General features: G+C 40.8%; 1 protein-coding gene across 1 annotated transcript; it reads right to left on the bottom strand.

The window, feature by feature from the left end:
• Positions 1-540: 540 nt before the first annotated feature.
• On the bottom strand, positions 541-2,716 carry LOC143628101 (uncharacterized). The gene is made up of 5 exons (XM_077097771.1): positions 2,378-2,716; positions 1,729-2,033; positions 1,495-1,622; positions 796-1,137; positions 541-728 (listed from the first exon to the last, which is right to left on the bottom strand). The coding sequence occupies exons 1-5, from the start codon at positions 2,714-2,716 to the stop codon at positions 541-543; spliced, it is 1,302 nt and encodes a 433-aa protein (XP_076953886.1).
• Positions 2,717-19,986: the final 17,270 nt, after the last annotated feature.

The following is a 19,986-nucleotide window of genomic DNA, read 5'->3' as shown; positions in this document are numbered from 1 at the left end:
ACAAAACCTAAAATACAAAAATAAATAAAAACAAAACAGCGTTAAAAATTAAAAACTAAAAAACACAAAAACAAAGTAGAAAGGAAAAGACTTAGCTGATAGTATCCAAGTGAAGTTTAAAGCTAAAGTCTTCATCATAAATGCCCTCCATCTCCGAACGTGCTCAACAACCAGTATCTCCTTTCTCTTGTACACGAATGGAATCGGCAACAATACAAACCATATCTAAAAACTCATCTTATTAACTTGATAGATATTAATCATTCAAAGTATGTAACCAGACCAACCAACCCATCCAATAAACATGAAAAAAAAATAGCAAATAAATAATCATAAAAGTTTACGGCTCCTGCAACTCCATCCCCACACTTAGGGGATCTTCTATCTCACAAAATCTTCCTTCAAAACTTAAAAACAAATAAAAACTACAAAAAACTACGTTAGTGACTCAAGGAAAAATAAAAATAAAATAGAAATAAAAATAGGAAAGAATGTACAAACTCTACATTGAGTATTCACTCAAGAACCACGTGTGACAATTCAGTGCGATAGATCGAGAGGAGTTTCCTCCATCTCGATTGATTCTTCCGGTCCTCCAAGATAGTGTTTTAAACGATGACCGTTCATCTTCCAAGATGTTCCATTATCCGGATTCTCCAACTCCACAACTCCATACGGGAAAACTTCTTTCACCAAGTACGGTCCCGTCCACTTTGATCTTAACTTTCCTACAAACAACTTCAAACGAGAGTTAAATAAAAACACCTTATTGCCTTTTCTTAAACTCATTGCCACCTTTTAATCGTCGATCATGTAGAGCTTCTTTCATGTTCAACGATTGAGAATATGCTGCATCCCGAAGCTCCTTCAACTCATGAATTTGAAAGTACCTTTTCCTCGCGGCCTCGGTAAGATCGACATTAACTGTTTTCAACGCCCAATAAGCACGATGATCCAATTCAACCATAAGATGACAAAACTTACCATAAACAAGCATAACCGGTGTAGTACCCAACAGAGTCTTGTACGCGGTTCGGAATGCCCATAACGCATCATCTAATTTCTCCCACCAATCTTTCCGACTAACCCCAACCGTCTTCTCCAAAATCCTCTTCACTCCTTGATTTGCATTCTCAACTTAACCATTCGTTTGAGGGTGATAAACGGTAGAAGTACGATGAGTAACCCCATAACGAGCCAACGCTTTATCCATGACGGTATTACAAAAAATGGGTTCCCCGATCACTAATAATAGTTCTCGGAGTACCGAAACGAGTGAACAACTTCTTCAGAAACCTCACAACAACCCGTGCTCATTTGTAGCCAACGCTTGGGCTTCCACCCACTTCGACACATAATCAATAGCCACCAAAATATACTTATCACCGTTCGACGTGGGAAACGGTCCCATGAAGTCGATGCACCAAACACCAAAGATTTCAAGAATTTGTATGGGGTTTTAAGGCATCTCATTCTTCCTGGAAGAAATATTACCTGTTCTGTGGCACGCATCACAAAGCTTCACAAATTCCTCAGCATCTTTAACAACCGTCGGCCAATAGAACCCACTATCAAACACTTTCTGTGCGGTAGCATCGCACCATGATGACCTCCAGTCAACCCTTCATGAACATACTTGAGAATATCCCAACCTTCCTCTTTCGTCACGCATCTCCTCAAAATCTGATCACCACCAATTTTAAACAAAAAGGGTTATCCCACACATACCAATTAACATCCCGGAAAAACTTCCTCTTTTGTTGTGTAGTTGTACCATCCAACACATTAGCCAAATAATTAGCAAAATTAGTGAACCATGGAATACCTTGTTTCTCAGCCGCAACAAAATCGATCGACTCGTGAGGGAATGTATCTCCAATCTCCTCCTCACGCAACTCTTCTCTCTTCGGATCTTCTAGACGGGATAGATGATCGGCTGCTACGTTTTCAGCACCCCTCTTATCTTTGATCTCAATGTCGAACTCGGAAAGTAGAATAATCCACCGTATAAGACGAGGCTTTGCGTCTTTCTTCTGAAAGAGAAAACGCAAGGCCGCATGATCGGTAAAAACGGTGTTGTTTGAAAGTTCGAGATACGAGCAGAACTTATCAAATGCAAACACAACAGCTAGAAGTTCCTTCTCGGTGGTGGTTTAGTTCTCTTGAGCATTGTTCAACGTCTTGCTAGCATAATAGATGGGTGAAAATTTTTATCTCGCCTTTGTCCCAAAACCGCTCCAACCGCATAATCACTAGCATTACACATGAGCTCAAACGGCAAGCTCCAATTGGGAGAACAAAGAATGGGAGCACTTACGAGCTTCTCTTTCAAATGCGTGAACGCCCTCACACACTAATCATCAAAAACAAACGGTACATCTTTCTCGATGAGTTGGGTCATCTGGCGGGTGATTTTTGAAAAGTCTTTGATAAACCACCGATAGAATCCCACATGACCCAAGAAACTCCTAATCGCCTTCACATTCGTCGGTGGAGGAAGTCTAGTTATGGTATCAATCTTTTCCCGATCCACCTCAATACCGTCTCTCGAGAGCTTATGACCCAACACGATCCCTTCCGTCACCATAAAATGGCATTTTTCCCAATTTAACATCAACTTCGTTTCAATGCACCTTTTCAACATCTTCTCAATATTTGACAAACAATGATCGAAAGAATTACCATAAACCGAAAAGTCGTCCATAAACACCTCCATGGACGTCTCTATCATATCCTGAAAGATAGCCACCATACAACGCTGAAAGGCAGCCGGAGCATTACATAGTCCAAACGGCATGCAATGATACGCAAACCGTGACATACGGACATGTAAAATTCTTCATCTTCTGGTCTTTCGATGCAATGGTAATTTGAAAATATCCCAAAAAACCGTCAAGAAAACAATAAAACTTCTAACCTGCCAAACGCTCAAACATCTGATCAATAAACGGCAATGGGAAGTTGTCCTTCCAGGTGGCATCATTCAACCTCTGATAGTCAATATACACACGCCAACCAGTAACCGTACGCGAAGAGATAAGCTCATTCTTCTCGTTCATCACTACAGTCATACCTCCCTTCTTTGGAACAACTTGGGTTGGGCTCACCCATGGAGAATCAGAAATTGGGTAAATCATCCAGGCATCCATCAACTTCAATACCTCCTTCTTAACCACCTCTTGAATATTCGGATTAAGACGCCTTTGTGGTTGCACCACCGGTTTGTACTCATCCTCCATTAAAATACGGTGTGTGTAATAAGCGGGGCTAATACCTTGAATATTGGAAATTCTCCATGCAATCGCCCCTTTATGCAACTTCAACACATCTATCAACTTCGTCTTCTCTTCTTCCGTCAATTTGGAGGACACAATAACGGGCAGGTTTGAGCCCTCATCGAGATCCGCATAATCCAAGTGTGATGGGAGAACTTTAAACTCCAACGGAGCGGGTTTCTCCATGGAACTCGCCTCACTCTCACAACTAATCTCATTCACTTCGATAATCTCGGGCAAACCCGAATTCTCAACCAACTCATCACAAACCGAATCATTCTCACACAACTCAACCTCAACCAAATCGTCATAATCGACCAAACCATTACTTCCCACGAGATCTGCACCACAGATATAGTCAGAACAGCTATCCACACCTACAATAAAAGTGTTAATAAAATAAACCGAGTGGCATAGACCACAGAAATCATCTTGATCACCCGGATGCTTCATCGACCTTACGACATCATAAGAAACATTCTCATCACCAACCCTAAGTGTGATCTTCCTGTCATACACATCGATAAGTGCCTTCGCGGTTCGTAAAAACGGACGACCAAGAATGATGAGGACCCTCTCGTCGTCCTCCATGTCGAGCACCACAAAGTCCATCGGGAACACAAACTTATCAACATTCACAAGCAAATTCTTGATAATACCCCGCGGATACTTAACCAAACGATCGGCCAACGACAAGGACATCCGAATCGGTATAAGCTCACCCAACTCCATCTTCTCGTACAAAGAATACGGCATCAAATTAATACTCGCCCACAAATCCACCAATGCATGGCTTATCGCGTCACTACCAAATAAACAAGGAATCGTAAACACACCCGGATCCGACAACTTCTCGGGTACGCGGTTCAACACTACCGCCGAACAATCTCCTATACGAATCGATGAAACCTCCCCCAACCTATTCATGTGTGGGTGAAATAATGTGTGTTAAGTAAGTTATATCGTGTATTTTGTGAGTTTATATGTCTTGGACACGATTACTTTGAGTGGTTTTACGTTTACAGGTGAGCGGAGCTTAAAGGAGCTTAAAGGAGCTAAATTAGCGCATATGAGATGGAGTGGAAATGGTTATTTTATTGCACGGAATGATAGAGAATTTGAAGAGGAAGACATGGCCGAAAATGGTGCGTAAAACGGAGCTATAACGAAGAAGTTATGGGTAAAAAAGTGCGAGGGGGCAGTCACTGTGAGGCAGTGAGCTTGGACCGTAGGCTACGGTCCCCAATGTAGCTTACGGTGGGGAGACCGTAGGCTATGGTCACCTGGGCGGAAAAACACGATTTTTTGGTATTTTCTTTCATATTTAATCCTGGTTCAACCCTAGGAAGCCTATGCTTCATACCCTAACATATTTGGGCGATTTTGGGGCCATTCTTCACATTCTAACACCTACCAATCACCATAATCATCCATGGTTTCATCCTTCTAATCCATAATCGAGCTAATCATGATGAAGAGGCAAGGCTAAACCACTCGTGACCACTTTAGGTGTAGGGTTTGCATATGAACTGATTATTTTTATGAACATTACATGTATTGGGATTTAGTTTGATTAATCTTTTGGTTGATTAAATCTATATGTTTATTGGAACTGATTAAACAGTTGTGTTTTTGGGACTTTTGTTTATCATCAATTATCTGGTTTGTGTTCATCAACATTTAGGATTAAGTTTTTATCTTCATTGAACCGTTTACCATTAATCATTGATAGATGCTTAGTTTTGTATTAATGAACTGGTAATTAGATAGACCGTGTTCAGTTGTGTCAATTCTTCGAATTAAGTTCTGTGAATCATCTTGTAAGGCCCCGAACCCCAGGAACCCCACAGTTGGTAATCATTCAAAACACTCGTAAAAATAATTAAACTTAAAAATAATTCTTTTCATTAAAATAAGCATCACAGAGTATAATTCGGCGAAAAACGTAAAGAACAAAATAAGTTCCCAAAACCCGGGAATTTTGCCCAAAACCAACATAATTATCTTTAATAAAAATTTTTAAAAATAAATGTTTAATAATAAAATCTTCAAATCCCGTATGCCCTTCACCGTCCAAGTAGCTTCGTGCACGTCCAAGCGATAAGGCATCCTCTTCCTAACCTGAAACTCACACTAACATGCACACAAAGTCAGCTTAAGCTGAGTGAGTTCAAGTTTTAAATAAGTAACAAAAGTCTTAATAATCATTCCAACGGTTTTAAAACTGTAAACGGAAATACATCAGTTAGGTCATCACATTTAATAAACAATCATCCTTACGCATAAACATCTCTATACGTACATTCCTATATATATAAATATATATATATATATATCATTCAATAATAACATTCAGGGTCGAGCAAACGTACAACCCAAACACGTAACATTCAGCGCATGCAAACACAAAGTAGGCATACGCAACATTCAGTAGTCAAGACGACTACAACATTCGCCAAATATTGGCCATTCTATAATATATATATATATACACACATACACACATTCTTTAACATTCTAAGGCCTACCAATACTAGCAAGCCTATGTAAAATCGTTTAAAACATTTCATCAAGCAAAATCGCTTAGGTGTGCATGCTAGCCCAAAACTTAAAAAGAGTTAAACGGGGCATCAAGAACTCACCTGACACAAGACGCGGATTCACCACGAGCTAGAGAATCCCTAAGAAATCCCAAAACTCAAACACCTGTCGGTTTACATTCAATCAATACTAATGACATCAAGATGACTCGTTTATCCTACGAGACGTTCTAACATGGTCCGAGTTACCTAAACCCTCGACCTCATCAAACTTACTCACAACAGCCACCGAGGTCTCGCATTCACCAAATCGACCCTTAGGTACTCCCGGGAATAAAGAATTCCCAAATTACCCCCGGAAGCACTAGGTGATACCGATACGCGCGTTTAAGAGTCGTTTAGGCCATTAACATTCAACTCAGCCCCGTGCGGACCCAACATGATAAAATCACAGCCAACAAGTCCACACGACGCTACACAAATCAAATGGGTCAGTAACTCGCAAGTACGACGCACCAACTACTCAATAAACGAAATTGCGCGTTGTACCGACCCGTTGGGGTAACCGACAACCAATTCAGCTCCATGACTTATAAAAATGAATTTTGAACAGCCCGTACGTCAAACCAAGTGTCCCCGAGCTGAATTGGTCATTAATCACTTCAACCCTCACGTTAAACGTGCCAAACTACAATTCTAGACAACCGAACATAACAATCAAACTACAACTAGTTGATCAACTTAACGAACACCTATGAACATGATCTTTAAGTATGATATACGGGACATACCTAGGAAGATTGTGGTGCAAAAACTCACTTCAAACAGCCCCGAAAAGAACACAATTAAACATCCACCGGTTAAGCCTAAAATGAACTTATCGATTAATAACAAGTAAAACGTGCAGATTTTAGCATGCGAAGATGGATTTAATTATATAGGATAACCTTTGAAATAAATTATTAAATTTTTACCAGACTTTATTAAATATCTTAGGTTTATAAAAATATTTTTATTATATTTTTCTAGTGGACAAAAAATTCATAAAGATTCCTCCAACACGAAAATGTATGTGCAGCTATTTCAGTGCGCAACAAAATGGTTTTATTTTTATAAAATTCATTACCAAACCAAATTAAACGATTCTAATTGGGTTTGATTCTTAACTCAAAATATTAAGTTCTAGAATTGGAACCAACTAATTTGGACTTGTTGAAAACGAGTTATGATGTCAGGAAGACAGACCAGAATCCGACATCCCGCATCAGCTTTGACGCTCGATTTTATAAAATCATAAAAACCATTCAAATCTCGTCCAAAAATTACGTATTATACCTTTCTGGAAACTAGACTCAAAGTAGAACATCATGGAATCAATAATCGATCAAAAAAAGTGGAGTATCATCGAGTTACAGAACCTACAATAAACATATACGAATCTGTCAGCAAACTGTTATCATCAAAACTCAACCTTAACGACCAATAAGTGCGTTAATATGATTAATTAAGGTGTAAAAGACATGGGGAATCGTAAAACCGACCTTGAATTGAAGTTTTTCTGGTTGAAACATGGCTGGACAGAAGAAATTCGAGCAGGGGGGTCTTGGCTGCGATCGGCGTTGAATAGGATTAGGGTTAGGTTTTTTTGTTTTTTTTATATATAATATGATATAAAATAATTTACACCCTAGTCCCTCCAGTATGAAGTGTGTAGCAACTTGGAGAGAAAGTTAAGTGATTTTAACGTACCGGGGTGACGAGAAGGATCCCGAGAAACGTCGAATAAATTCCGAGAATTATACATACTTTACACGCGCTAAATCATTAAACCGGAAGTTGACGAGTGTTACACATCATAACCAAACTATTGTGTCTAGTAATCATTTATCTATTCTAATAAACGAATCATGTCTATTTGATTTCCCAATTGGTATAAATTATCATCAATCAGTTCATTGCATTACCTAAACCTGAAGTGTTGTCACTGTTTTCTTAAATTGTTTTACAACCAAACTAATTTTCAACTTGCTTGAGATCGTCTGTCCGCTTAACATAATTATTACTAAGTATTGAACTTGATTAGCACTTTCCGCTGATTCCCTATGGATTCGACGCCTTACTTTCCCTTGCTAGTAAAGGTATTTTATAAATATTTTTTATTAACCTTTCGATATCGATCAAAATGGCGCCATTGTCGGGGAATCAACGCGCAAAGTGCTAGTTTAGTTTATTAATTCAGTTTTTGTTTTTTTTACATTTATTCATTTGATTTTACGCGAGGTATTCTTGTGGTTCATGTGTGCAGGTAACGACGTGGAGTTGGGTCAATGACCCACATGAAGGATACAAGGACATGGAGGATGATGACTCGTACCATCCAAATTCATATTTTGAACCACCTTCAGCAAACTATGAGTTAGATAATTATAACCAAAGGAACTTCAACGAGCAGGGTCGCAACTGGCAGTACCAGAATTATTCACCGCCTCCACCTAATTATCAGGAATATTATGAGTCAGATGATTATGATAGTGATGGGCCCGAGACACCAACGTTTGTAAGTTATCAAGAGGAGGAGTATTACTACTATTCTGATGAGTATCTTCAGCCAAGGTATGAGGAAATTCCTCAATATAATAATCAAGATTCGGAGGTGTTGACACTGCTGAAGGACCTTAATCGGAGGATAGAAGTTCACGAAAAGGCTAATGCAGCCCAAGATGAACTAATGAGTCAACTATTAGAAGAGGTGGCCCAAATTAAACAAGAACGAGAGAAGTTGGCTAGTGGTTTCTTGGTGGATGATGAAGTGATAGATGATGTTCAGGGAATTTCAAAGCACAAAGTGGGGGAAGAGGTTGTGGAGATTAATACCACACCAAATTCGTCAATTACTAATGAGCCAATGAATGTTGCGGTTGTGGTTGTGGTTGAAGATGATGATATTGAGGGACATAGTTCAGATCATTTAGGGCATGAAGCTGAAAGTTTATACCCTATTGAAGTCATATCAACCTTTGAAGAGCATGTGATTGAAGCAACCCAGGTGAATCCCGATTGTTCTCCTATAATAAGCACACCAATAAACGAAGTTAAGGGGAATGGTTCAAGTTCAAGGAAAAGGAAGGTGGGTTTGAAAGACCTTGAACAAAACGTGATGAAATTGGCCCATATTGGTTCTACTAACGTGTCCAACACAAGAAAGAAAGTCTGTATACAACACCTTAACTACCGAGCATACACGGGGAATTCGGTGGAAAAATTCTCATTTCGGGCACGATCAATAATTGAGGTTTCGAAGATAAGAAAGAGTGTGTGGGCTCGACGTGTTCGCTACCGAGCATATGTTGGAAATTCTGAAGGTAAAAATGCATTCACACCGGCCCTTTTTGGTTTATCGGACATGTTGAACATGAAGGAAGAAGTAGAGCCGAGGTGTGTTAACTACCGAGATTTTGTAGGAAACTCAGCAGTTAAATGTTCGATGCAACCACCATAACCGTGAAATCAGGTAACGGTCTGGCTGAAGACCTCAACAAAAACTTAGCACTGACCAGGAGGCAACCCGACCTTTTCTTTTTTTTTTCTTTTTTTTGTTTTTCTTTATTTTTGTTCTTTTGCGTGTTACTTTTTGTTTGTGTTTTGTAGTTATAGTAAGCCCTAAGTGTGGGGAAGCTAATGGTGGTCTAGTAAAAATTCTATGGATTATATATTGTCACATCAAAGTTCAAGGAGTTGGGGTCAAGTTTGCAATAGTACTTATCAGCAGGACCCGTTTGACAAGAGAGATTCGAATCAGGTGCATGTGTCTCTTTCCTTTACTTTGGTTGTTTAAATGTTTAAGTTCCCATGTGTCGCACTTGAATTTTAAATGAATAATTACATTGGGGACAATGTAATGTTTAAGTGTGGGGATGCGGGTAATGTTAAGAATGTCCCGAAAATTTTATACTTATACACAATGAAAAATGATAGAAAAACTGGAGCCGTTAAAAAAATAATAAAAAAATAAAAAAATTTAAAAAAGAATAATAAAAAATATATAAATAAATAAATAAACAAATAAATAAATAATAATAGTAATAATAATAAAAGAACAGTAACACACTTAATTTGGGATGTGTCGGTAGGCTCAGCCTTTAAGAATGAAAGGACAGTCTGGTTGTAAACCTAATTGAACATTTACTCGCTTGATCTTAGTGGGAAACACCTTTGGGTTTTGTTTGTTTAGCTAAGCCTATGTAAGGACTGGGATGAAAGGTCGGGCCATACTCAAGCCTTTTTGTTATATTTGATCACCAAAAGAAAATTTTAAAATATGAATGGACTATTGAACGATGCTTGGATAGGCTTAACATTAGAGTATGTTAAATAGCTTGTGATATAAATAAACATAACGAAAATGCTTCTAGTTTAAGTGGTTAACGCTTCATAGGTGTATGGTTTTATAACCTTAAATCCTGTATTGATGGGATGCTCTAGGGTTCGGAGACCATGGGTCTTTATGCGGTATATCATCTGGGTATTCATATCTCCTAAGTGGATTTATGAATATTAAAAGAGCTCAAAGAGCAAACCCGCATTTTATCTGCCAACTATAACTCATTAAACATGATCATTACGTGCTTTTAAAAGTACAATTACACTACTGACTTGATCATCCACGTTGTTAGTAATGTGGGGTCCCCGTGCTCGCGTCTCATTACCATTAAGAAAAGGACCACACGGGACATGTCACATGTAAGCCTTACAGATGAATTCGTGCATACTCACCTATGGTGATAGACTTTGGGGTGTTGCTTGATAACCGGGGTATGCCATGTAGTGGGGACTAGTTGCTAGATAGATACCTAATTGCACCTTAAAAGTATCTAATGGTCATTCTGGTAGACTTTGATGCTTAAGTTTAGGTTGGGCGATAATATCCTTGATTGTTTTAGCTTTGATTGCTTAAAATAGTACATATGGGCTTAAAATGGTACACATGGTTGTGCATAGTTTTGATCATCTAGCTCTAAGGTTTAAGTCAAGTTGGGGGTGGTTTGGCTCGGTAAAACCATAATGAAGCATGGTAAGGCGGCTTCAGGGCCTTGATGTGTGGGTTCCATTTAATCATATAAACTAATGAAATTGTCATGCCTTATTTATCTCGGTAAGTATTAGGGCATGGGTTTAAGTGGATAGCAATATCGGCAATCGCGGTTTTTGTGTTATCTGTTAATAATAAAAATAAATTGAGTATTTAGTAAAAACCGTTTCTGGTTCTGATTTCACTGTACATCTTTTTCGGGACAAAAAAGGATAAGTGTGGGAATGTGATGTGTGGGTGAAATAATGTGTGTTAAGTAAGTTATATCGTGTATTTTATGTGTTTATATGTCTTGGCGCATATGAGATGGATTGGAATTGGAGATTTTATTGCATTGAATGATAAAGAATTTGAAGACGAAGACGTGGCCGAAAACGGTGTGTAAAACGGAGCTATAACGAAGAAGTTATGGGTAAAACAGTTGAGGCCATTCTCCACCATTCTAACACCTCTCAATCATCATAATCATCCATGGTTTCATCCTTCAAATCCATAAGCAAGCTAATCATGATGAAGAGGCAAGGCTAAACCACTCGTGACCACTTCAGGTGTAGGGTTTGCATATGAACTGATTATTTTTATGAATATTACATGTATTGGGATTTAGTTTTGATTAATCTTTTGGTTGATTGAATCTACTTGTTTATTGGACCCGACTAACAGTTGTTTTTCTGACTTCCATTTATCATCAATTATTTGGTTTGTGTTCATCAACATTTAGGATTAAGTTCTTATCATCATTGAACCGTTTGCCATTAATCATTGATAGATGCTTAGTTTTGTATTAGTGAACTGGTAATTAGGTAGACCGTGTTCAGTTGTGTCAATTCTTCGGATTAAGTTCTGTGAATCATCATAACCAAACTACTGTGTCTAGTAATCATTTATCTTTTCTAATAAACGAATCATGTCTATGTGATTTCCCAATTGGTATAAATTATCATCAATCAGTTTATTGCATTACCTGAACCTGAAGTGTGTCACTATTTTCTCTAACTATTTTACAAACAAATCAATATCCAAACTGCTTGACATCGTTTGTCCACCCTAGTATAATTAATTAAAAACCATTAAACTTGATTAGCACTTTCCACTAATTCCCAGTGGATTCGACACCTTACTTGCCCTAGCTAGTAAAGGTAATTTATAAATGTTTTTGATTGACCTTTCGACATCGATCACCTATCCTTCCTCTTCAATAGTTCCTTCAAAAACTTCGCGTACTTTGGCATGTGTTGGAGGGCTAAAATGAACAGGAGATTAATCTTCAACTGTCGAGAAAGTGCCCGTACTCTCATATGTATTTTTTATGTTTTAAGCGAGCGGATTGTTAGAACATAATCTCTATTGCTAGGGTCTTAGATGTACTAGATATGATTGTATAGGGCTAAATTGTCAAATGTACGTTTAGTAGTTGGATTTAACGCATAAGTCCACAAGACCGCATATGTTATGCGGCACATAACATATGCGCCGTATAACTTATACGGGCTTGGGGTCTTTCATGTTTCTTCCTATAAATAGGGGACTTATGCGTTATTATGTAGACTTTGGTGAATGTTAGAGTGAGAGAGTAGAGAGAGGAAGTTGCTACAAAGTCATATCTTGTAATCTTTGAAGTTATCAATGAAGAATATGCTTAATGTTTACTTGTTTTGCTCACTCTCAATGGATTCCGCACTTTGAGATACAAGCTGTAACATCCAGAGATCCTAACTGTTGTATATATCAGCATAGCATCCTCTTTCAAGTGGTATTAGAGACTTATAGCTCGTTACTAGATTGAACATCACAAGTTGTCAAGGTTTTTGTCTATATCTACTAATTCAACCGTCAAAAGTCCTTCAATTTTTCACAAGACAATCTTTACCTATTGTAACGCCCGTTAATTCCGGTTTCAAGTATTAAAGCGTGTAGAGTATGTATAATTCTCGGGACTTATCCGACGTTTCTCGGGAGCCTTTACGTCATCCTTGTACATTAAAGAACCTAACTTTTCCTTCCATTTTGCCTTACACTTCAATCTGGAAGGACTAGAGTGTAATATATTATGTTATAACATAAACTAACCCTAGCCCCCCCCCCCCCCTTGTTGCGATCGGCAGGAAGCAAAGACCCAAGACCCTCGATTTTTCTTTTTTGCAGCCAATTCTAAGCCTTAGAACTTTAATTCAAGGTATGTACTACGATTCCCCAAGTCTTTTACACCATAATTGATCGTTATAACGCGCGTATTGATCGATTTATGGCTAGTTGTAGGCTAGCTGGGTGGCTGTCCAATTGAGCGTTTCCGGGGCTGTTTTGAGTGAGGTTTTTGCACCAAAATCCTCCTAGGTATGTGTGGTACATCATACTTAAAAACCGTATTCATTGAAGGAGTTTAGTTCGGTCAATCGATTTTAGTTCGAAAACTAGGGTTTACCGGGTGTAGGATTGGCAATTGTTGAGTTTGATGCGTTAATCGATCGGATGAGTGACCGAATAAGTTTGTACAGCCCTAAGGGGGTTTAAGGGCTGTGGGAAAATTAAATTTTTGATACTCGGGGCTGTTTTGGTTGGTGATTGGTCAACCAAGTCGGTGGTGCGTGAATTTTCGTTTAAATGTTAAATTGAAAGTTGTAAAAAGGAACCGTCAACCCTATCAACTCGGGTGACATAATTATGATGTAAGAAAAGGTTAAGATGGGAATTTTGTCCATTTGGGGCTGATTCGTTTGACAATTGGTTTTAAGATTTATTACGCGCGTATTCGACTCGATTTGATTACCGGCGGGTGAGTTGTGCATCATGGTTAGCCCCAACCATTATCGTAGGGTGGATTTGGTAATTTGAAAGGTTTTAGGGGCTGAGGTAAAGTAATTGGGCCAAGTGTTGTGCCTTGGGCCAAAGTGTTGGGCCTTGGGCCAAGTTGTTGGGCCTTGGGCCAAAGTGTTGGGCCTTGGGCCAAGTTGTTGGGCCTTGGGCCAAAGTGTTGGGCCTTGGGCCAACGTGTTTTCTGCCTTGGGCCAAAGTGTTGGGCTTGAACGGCCCATTAGGCAAGAGTGTTCTTACGGTCTAGTTTAGTAATGCGTTGTATACTATTTACAGGCCCTACTTGTGAGTGTGCACTTAGGGATTTCCTAGCTCGTTGCAGGTGTTCGATCGATTTCAGGTGAGTTCATGATGCCCCCTTTCACTCTTTTTAAGTTTTGGGCTAGCATGCACACCTAAGTGTTTTCTTACTGGATGAAATGTTTTAAATGATTTTACATAGGCTTGCTAGTATTGGTAGGCCTTGGAATGTTAAAGAATGCGTGTAAGTATGTATGTATGTATATATATATATATATATTAGAATGGCCAATATTTGGCGAATGTTGTAGTCGTCTCGACTACTGAATGTTGCGTATGCCTACTTTGTGTTTGCGTGCGCTGAATGTTACGTGTTTGGGTTGTACGTTTTCTCGGCCCTGAATGTTATTATTGAATGTTATATATATATATATATATATATATATATATTGATATATATAGGAATGCATGTATAGAGATGCTCATACGTAAGGATGATTATTTATTGAATGTGGTGACCTAACCGATGTATTTCCGTTTACCGTTTTAAAACCGTTGGAATGATTATTAAGACTTTTGTTACTTATTTAAAACTTGAACTCACTCAGCTTAAGTTGACTTTGTGTGCATGTTAGTGTGAGTTTCAGATTAGGAAGAGGATGCCTTATCGCTTGGACATGCACGAAGTTACTTGGACGGTGAAGGGCATACGGGATCTGAAGACTTTATTATTAAAATATTTATTTTTAAAAATTTTTTTCTATTTAAAGATAATTATGTTGGTTTTGGGCAAAATTCCCAGGTTTTGGGAACTTATTTTGTTATTTACGTTTTCCGCGAATTATATTCTGTGATGCTCATTTTAATGAAAAGAATTATTTTAAGTTTAATTATTTTTACGAGTGTTTTGAATGGTTACCAACGGTGAGGTTCCCGAGGTTCGGGGCCTTACAAGTTGGTATCAGAGCCATGGTTCGAGGTATCCGAGCATCACCGAATGCTTGGACTCGAACTGTAAGGAAAGAGACCAGTATGCCCACCGCGAGTAGCTGCACGCCAAGAGGTAACTTTTAATTATTTAGTCATTCCTTTAAATTTAAAAGTTTCCGGTATGTGATTAACTGTTTAAGTATTAGATAGAAGGCTAACGTGGTTAGGGGCAGGGGGTGGTTAGGATGAGCGGGTAAAGTAAACGACTAATTACACTAGATCAACGTCATTAGCAGTTTACCCTTACCTTACTTGTTCTAATTTCCACTTGTACTTGACCGTGTTAAAATTTTGTCTTTGTAGGGATAAGTCATAGTTAATACTCGAGCTGCTAAGAGAGGTGGTCCTAGTGTTCGCGGCCGTTGTCGTAAGCCACATGCCGAAGCCAAGAGAGAGATTCCTACTCCCCAGCGGGAGGAGACCCCAATTCTTGAGGAGGGGGATAACCCCGCCTTAGATCCTGCTATGCGCGCGGCTATCGCCGATGAGGTTTACCAGGTGCTCCATAGCGCCATTCCCGAGATCGTTGCTGAGGCCGTTAGGGCCATGGAAAAGTCATTGGTTGGTAAAGGTTCGGATAAAGGGAAGAAGGGTAAGGAGACACTGGTCGAGGAAGAGGAAGAGGTGTATGTACCGAGTGGGGATGAGGACGAGGTTCGGACTATTAGTGTATCTACTCGGGGTTGTTCGTATGGGGACTTCAAAAAGTGTGACCCTCCTTCTTTCGATGATGCTAAGGATGCTTTGGCAACTCATCAGTGGGTGAGAGAGATGGAGGCCGTCCTGAGGGTTAGTAAGTGCAAGGGAGATGACATGGTCACTTATGCTACCGCCTCGTTTCGTTCCGAGGCATTATGTTGGTGGGATAATCTGGTGCAGGCTATGGGTGATCGATCGATTAGGAGGATGACATGGGATGGATTGAAGAAGTTGGTTCTCGATCAGTTCTGTCCTCCGCACGAATTGGATAAAATTGAAAAAGAATTCTTGACCTTGGAGGCGGGCAGTATGACACATCGGGAATACACCACCAAGTTCAACAAAATGGCTCGCTTATGTACCGATCTGGTTACCCCTGAGGCAAAAAGGATTAAGAAGTATGTGAAGGGCCTTCCGGTGGATATTCGTAGGGGTGTGGTGACCACCGACATGAACTCCTTTCACTCGGTGGTTACCTTGGCAGGTACATTGTATGATCAGAGGGAGAAGTTACCGCCAACCAAGGCTAGGAAGACTTGAAAAACTAATTCGTATGGTAAGCGGCCCGGGGGAAACAATTTTTAGTTCGTCTGGGAAAAGGTTGAAGACTGAGACTTCTGAGTTTAGGAGGGATGCGGCATTCAGTAATTGCAAGAAGTGCGGCAAACTATACAATGGGGAGTGTAAGAGTGGGTCCGGCACCTGTTTTCGTTGCGATAAGGTTGGGCACCCCCATTTCGAGTGTCCGACTCTGACATGTTTCCGCTGTAGGGGTTCCGGTCACTTGTCATCAAACTATCCTACCAGTAAGGTGGGGGGGTCCGGTCATGGTACTTCCTCAAGAGGGAAGATGGAAGAGAAGCCGAAGGCCAGGGCAAGGGCCTTCAACATCTCCAAGAAGGAAGCAAAAGAGGATGCAGATATCGTTTCAGGTACTTTTCCTTATTTAGTTTTCATTCCACCGTTATAATTTCTTGTTCCTTTGAAATCGTATGTGTTGACCGTGTAGCTAAGCAGTAGTATAATATCGTCCCAGGTACTTTTCTGCTTGATGAGTTACAGGCGTCAGTTTTATTTGATTCGGGCGCCAGTAGGATTTTTGTGTCTACCGCTTTCTATTCCTCGTTGAATAAATCATCCATGTCTGTGTCTAGGGCTATTCAAGGTTGTTCCATCGAGTTTTCTGGGTATAGATTTCCGGTGCGATTGTATTTGATGCCGCTTGGGTGTTTCGATGTGGTGCTCGGGATGGATTGGCTTGCGAATGTTGATGCTCAGATCATTTGTGGTCAGAAACTCGTTTATCTAAGGGCCCCGAATGGGACTCAAATTACGGTCTTGGTGATCGGAATGTTGCGGCGCCACGTATTATATCCATGCTTAAAGCGGGAAAGTTGATGCAGCGGGGGTGCGGGGCGTATCTGGCGTATGCTATGAATGTGAATACCAAGGTGGCTACCGTCGGTGATGTTCCTATTGTTCGGGATTTCCCGGATGTATTTCCAGATGATTTGTCAGATGTGCCGCCGGTTCGCGAGGTCGAGTTCCAGATAGACTTTGTACCGGGCGCCAAACCCGTTGCTCGAGCTCCCTACCGCCTAGCGCCGAATGAAATGAAGGAACTTATGGCTCAGTTGGAAGACTTGCTCGATAAGGGCTTTATTCGACCAAGCATCTCGCCTTGGAGAGCCCCAATCTTGTTCGTTAAGAAGAAGGACGGTAGCATGCGAATGTGCATTGACTACCGTGAGTTGAATAAGCTCACTGTTAAAAATCGGTACCCGCTCCCAAGGATCGACAACTTATTTGATCAGCTCCAAGGAGCCAGTTGGTTCTCGAAGATCGACCTTAGGTCTGGGTATCATCAGTTGAAGATTCGGGAGGAAGATATTCCTAAGACTGCCTTCCGCACTCGTTATGGACATTATGAATTTCTGGTGATGTCTTTCGGTTTGACCAACGCACCGGCTGCGCGTTCATGGATCTTATGAACTGGGTGTGTAGACCGATGCTCGATCGTTCGGTTCTTGTGTTCATCGACGACATTCTTGTGTACTCTAAATATGAATCCGAACACGCCGGTCATCTCGTGGAAGTGTTGGAGGCTCTGCGGAAGAACAAACTGTATGCGAAATTTTCTAAGTGTTCCGTCTGGTTGCTTGAGGTTCAATTCTTAGGTCATGTTATTAACCCGAGTGGTATTCTGGTTGACCCTGCAAATGTGGAAGCCGTGAATGAATAGGAGTCTCCAAAGTCTCCATCTGAAATCCGTAGCTTTCTGGGTTTGGCGGGGTATTACCGCCGCTTTATTCCCGATTTTTCAAAAATTGCTTCTTCGCTGACCAGGTTGACTAAGAAGAGTGTTAAGTTCGTTTGGGGTACTGAGTAGGAGGAGGCTTTTCTCGAGTTGAAGAACCGGTTGACGCATGCCCCGATTTTAGCTCTACCTGATGGCACCGACGATCTGGTGGTTTATTCTGATGCCTCTTACCAGGGGCTTGGGTGTGTTCTGATGCACCGACGTCGAGTCATCGCGATGCCTCGCGGCAATTAAAGCCTCACGAGGCGAATTATCCTACTCACGATTTGGAGCTTGCGGCCGTTGTGTTTGCGCTTAAGTTGTGGCGGCATTATTTGTACGGTGTTCCCTACGTTATCTATACCGATCACAAGAGTTTAAAGTATTTCTTCAAACAAAAGGAACTGAATATGCGCCAGCGTTGACGGTTGGAGTTGATTAAGGATTATGATTTGGAGATTATGTACCACCCAGGTAAGGCTAACGTGGTGGCTGACGTGTTGAGCCGGAAGGAGAGACCGAAGCCGATTCGTGTAAAATCTTACCAGCTTATCCTTAAACCCGATATTTTGAAGCAAATAGCCAGCGTTCAGAATGAGGCTTTGCAGGTGGAATGGATTATGTCAGAACGTGTTTGGGTTCAGGAGAAATTGTTGGAAGATGTCGGTGATGGGTGAAATATAAGGATGGTCGTTTATGGGTACCGAAGTTTGGGGGATTCAGAGATAAAATTTTAGATGAGGCACACAAGTCGCGCTATTCTATTCACCCGGGCGCGACCAAGATGTACCAAGACTTGAAGAAAAATTATTGGTGGCCTGCGATGAAGTTTGAGGTGGCTCAGTATGTGAACAAGTGTTTGACGTGTCTACAAGTTAAGGCAGAGCATCAGAAGCTGTTTGGGAAGCTTCAACCCTTAGAAATACCTGAGTGGAAGTGGGAGCATCTTACTATGGATTTTGTGACTAAATTGCCTCGTACACCTAAGGGTAGTTATGACACCATTTGGGTAATTGTCGATAGGTTGACCAAGAGCGCACATTTCTTGCCGATCCGAGAGACTTTTATTTCCGAGCAGTTGGCCGATGTGTTTATTCGTTAGATCGTTTCTAGGCACGGGGTGCCGGTATCTATTGGTTCGGATAGGGATACGTGTTCACCTCCAGGTTTTGGAAAACGTTTCACGAGGAGATGGGTACCAAGCTCTTTATCAGTACTGCCTATCACCCGCAGACGGATGGTCAATCCGAGAGGACCATTCAGACTCTTGAGGATATGTTGCGGGCCTGGGTAAATAATTTTGGGGGCAGTTGGGATCGTCACTTACCGTTGGTAGAGTTCTTGTATAATAACAGTTATCACACCATGATTGGATGCCACCGTTTGAGATGTTGTATGGTAGGAGGTGTATGACTCCAGTCTGTTGGGGTTCCATTGGACAGAAACAGTTGGGTAGTTTGGAGGTGGTCGAGGCTACGACTGAAAAGCTCGATAAGATTAAGGCTTTTATGAAGGCCGCGCAGGATCGTCAGAAGTCTTATGCAGATAAAAGGCAAAGGCCTATTGTGTTTGAGGCTGGGGAGCGCGTTATGTTAAAAGTTTCTCCCTGGAAGGGCATTATTCGTTTTCATAAGAGGGGGAACCTTAGTCTGAGGTTCATTGGTCCGTTTCGTATATTGTCCCGTGTTGGCGAGGTTGCGTATAGGCTGGAATTGCCTAATTAGCTCGCGTGGATTTATCCTACCTTCCATGTGTCCCAACTGAGGAAATGCTTAGCGGATGATGAGGCCCATGTGCCTCTTGATGAAATTGAGCTCGACAGTAAGCTGAACTACGTTGAGCAACCGATTGCTATTCTTGACCGTCAGGAGAGGCGTTTGAGGAATAAGGTGGTTAGACAAGTGAAGGTGCGGTGGAGGCACCGTAGGGGTTACGAGCATACTTGGGAGTCAGAAGACGAGATGATGAAACTCTATCCACAGTTGTTCCTGTCGCGTCGGGAATCGGGGACGAATCCCATTGTAAGGGGGTGGACTTGTAACG

Source organism: Bidens hawaiensis, unplaced genomic scaffold (genome assembly GCF_021521415.1).
Source record: "Bidens hawaiensis isolate Kalapana, Puna unplaced genomic scaffold, B.hawaiensis_p1.1 tig00004795_1, whole genome shotgun sequence".
NCBI classification, from domain to species: domain Eukaryota; kingdom Viridiplantae; phylum Streptophyta; class Magnoliopsida; order Asterales; family Asteraceae; genus Bidens; species Bidens hawaiensis.
The sequence above is the reverse complement of the archived record's forward strand: the minus strand, read 5'-3'. Positions and strand labels throughout refer to the sequence as shown.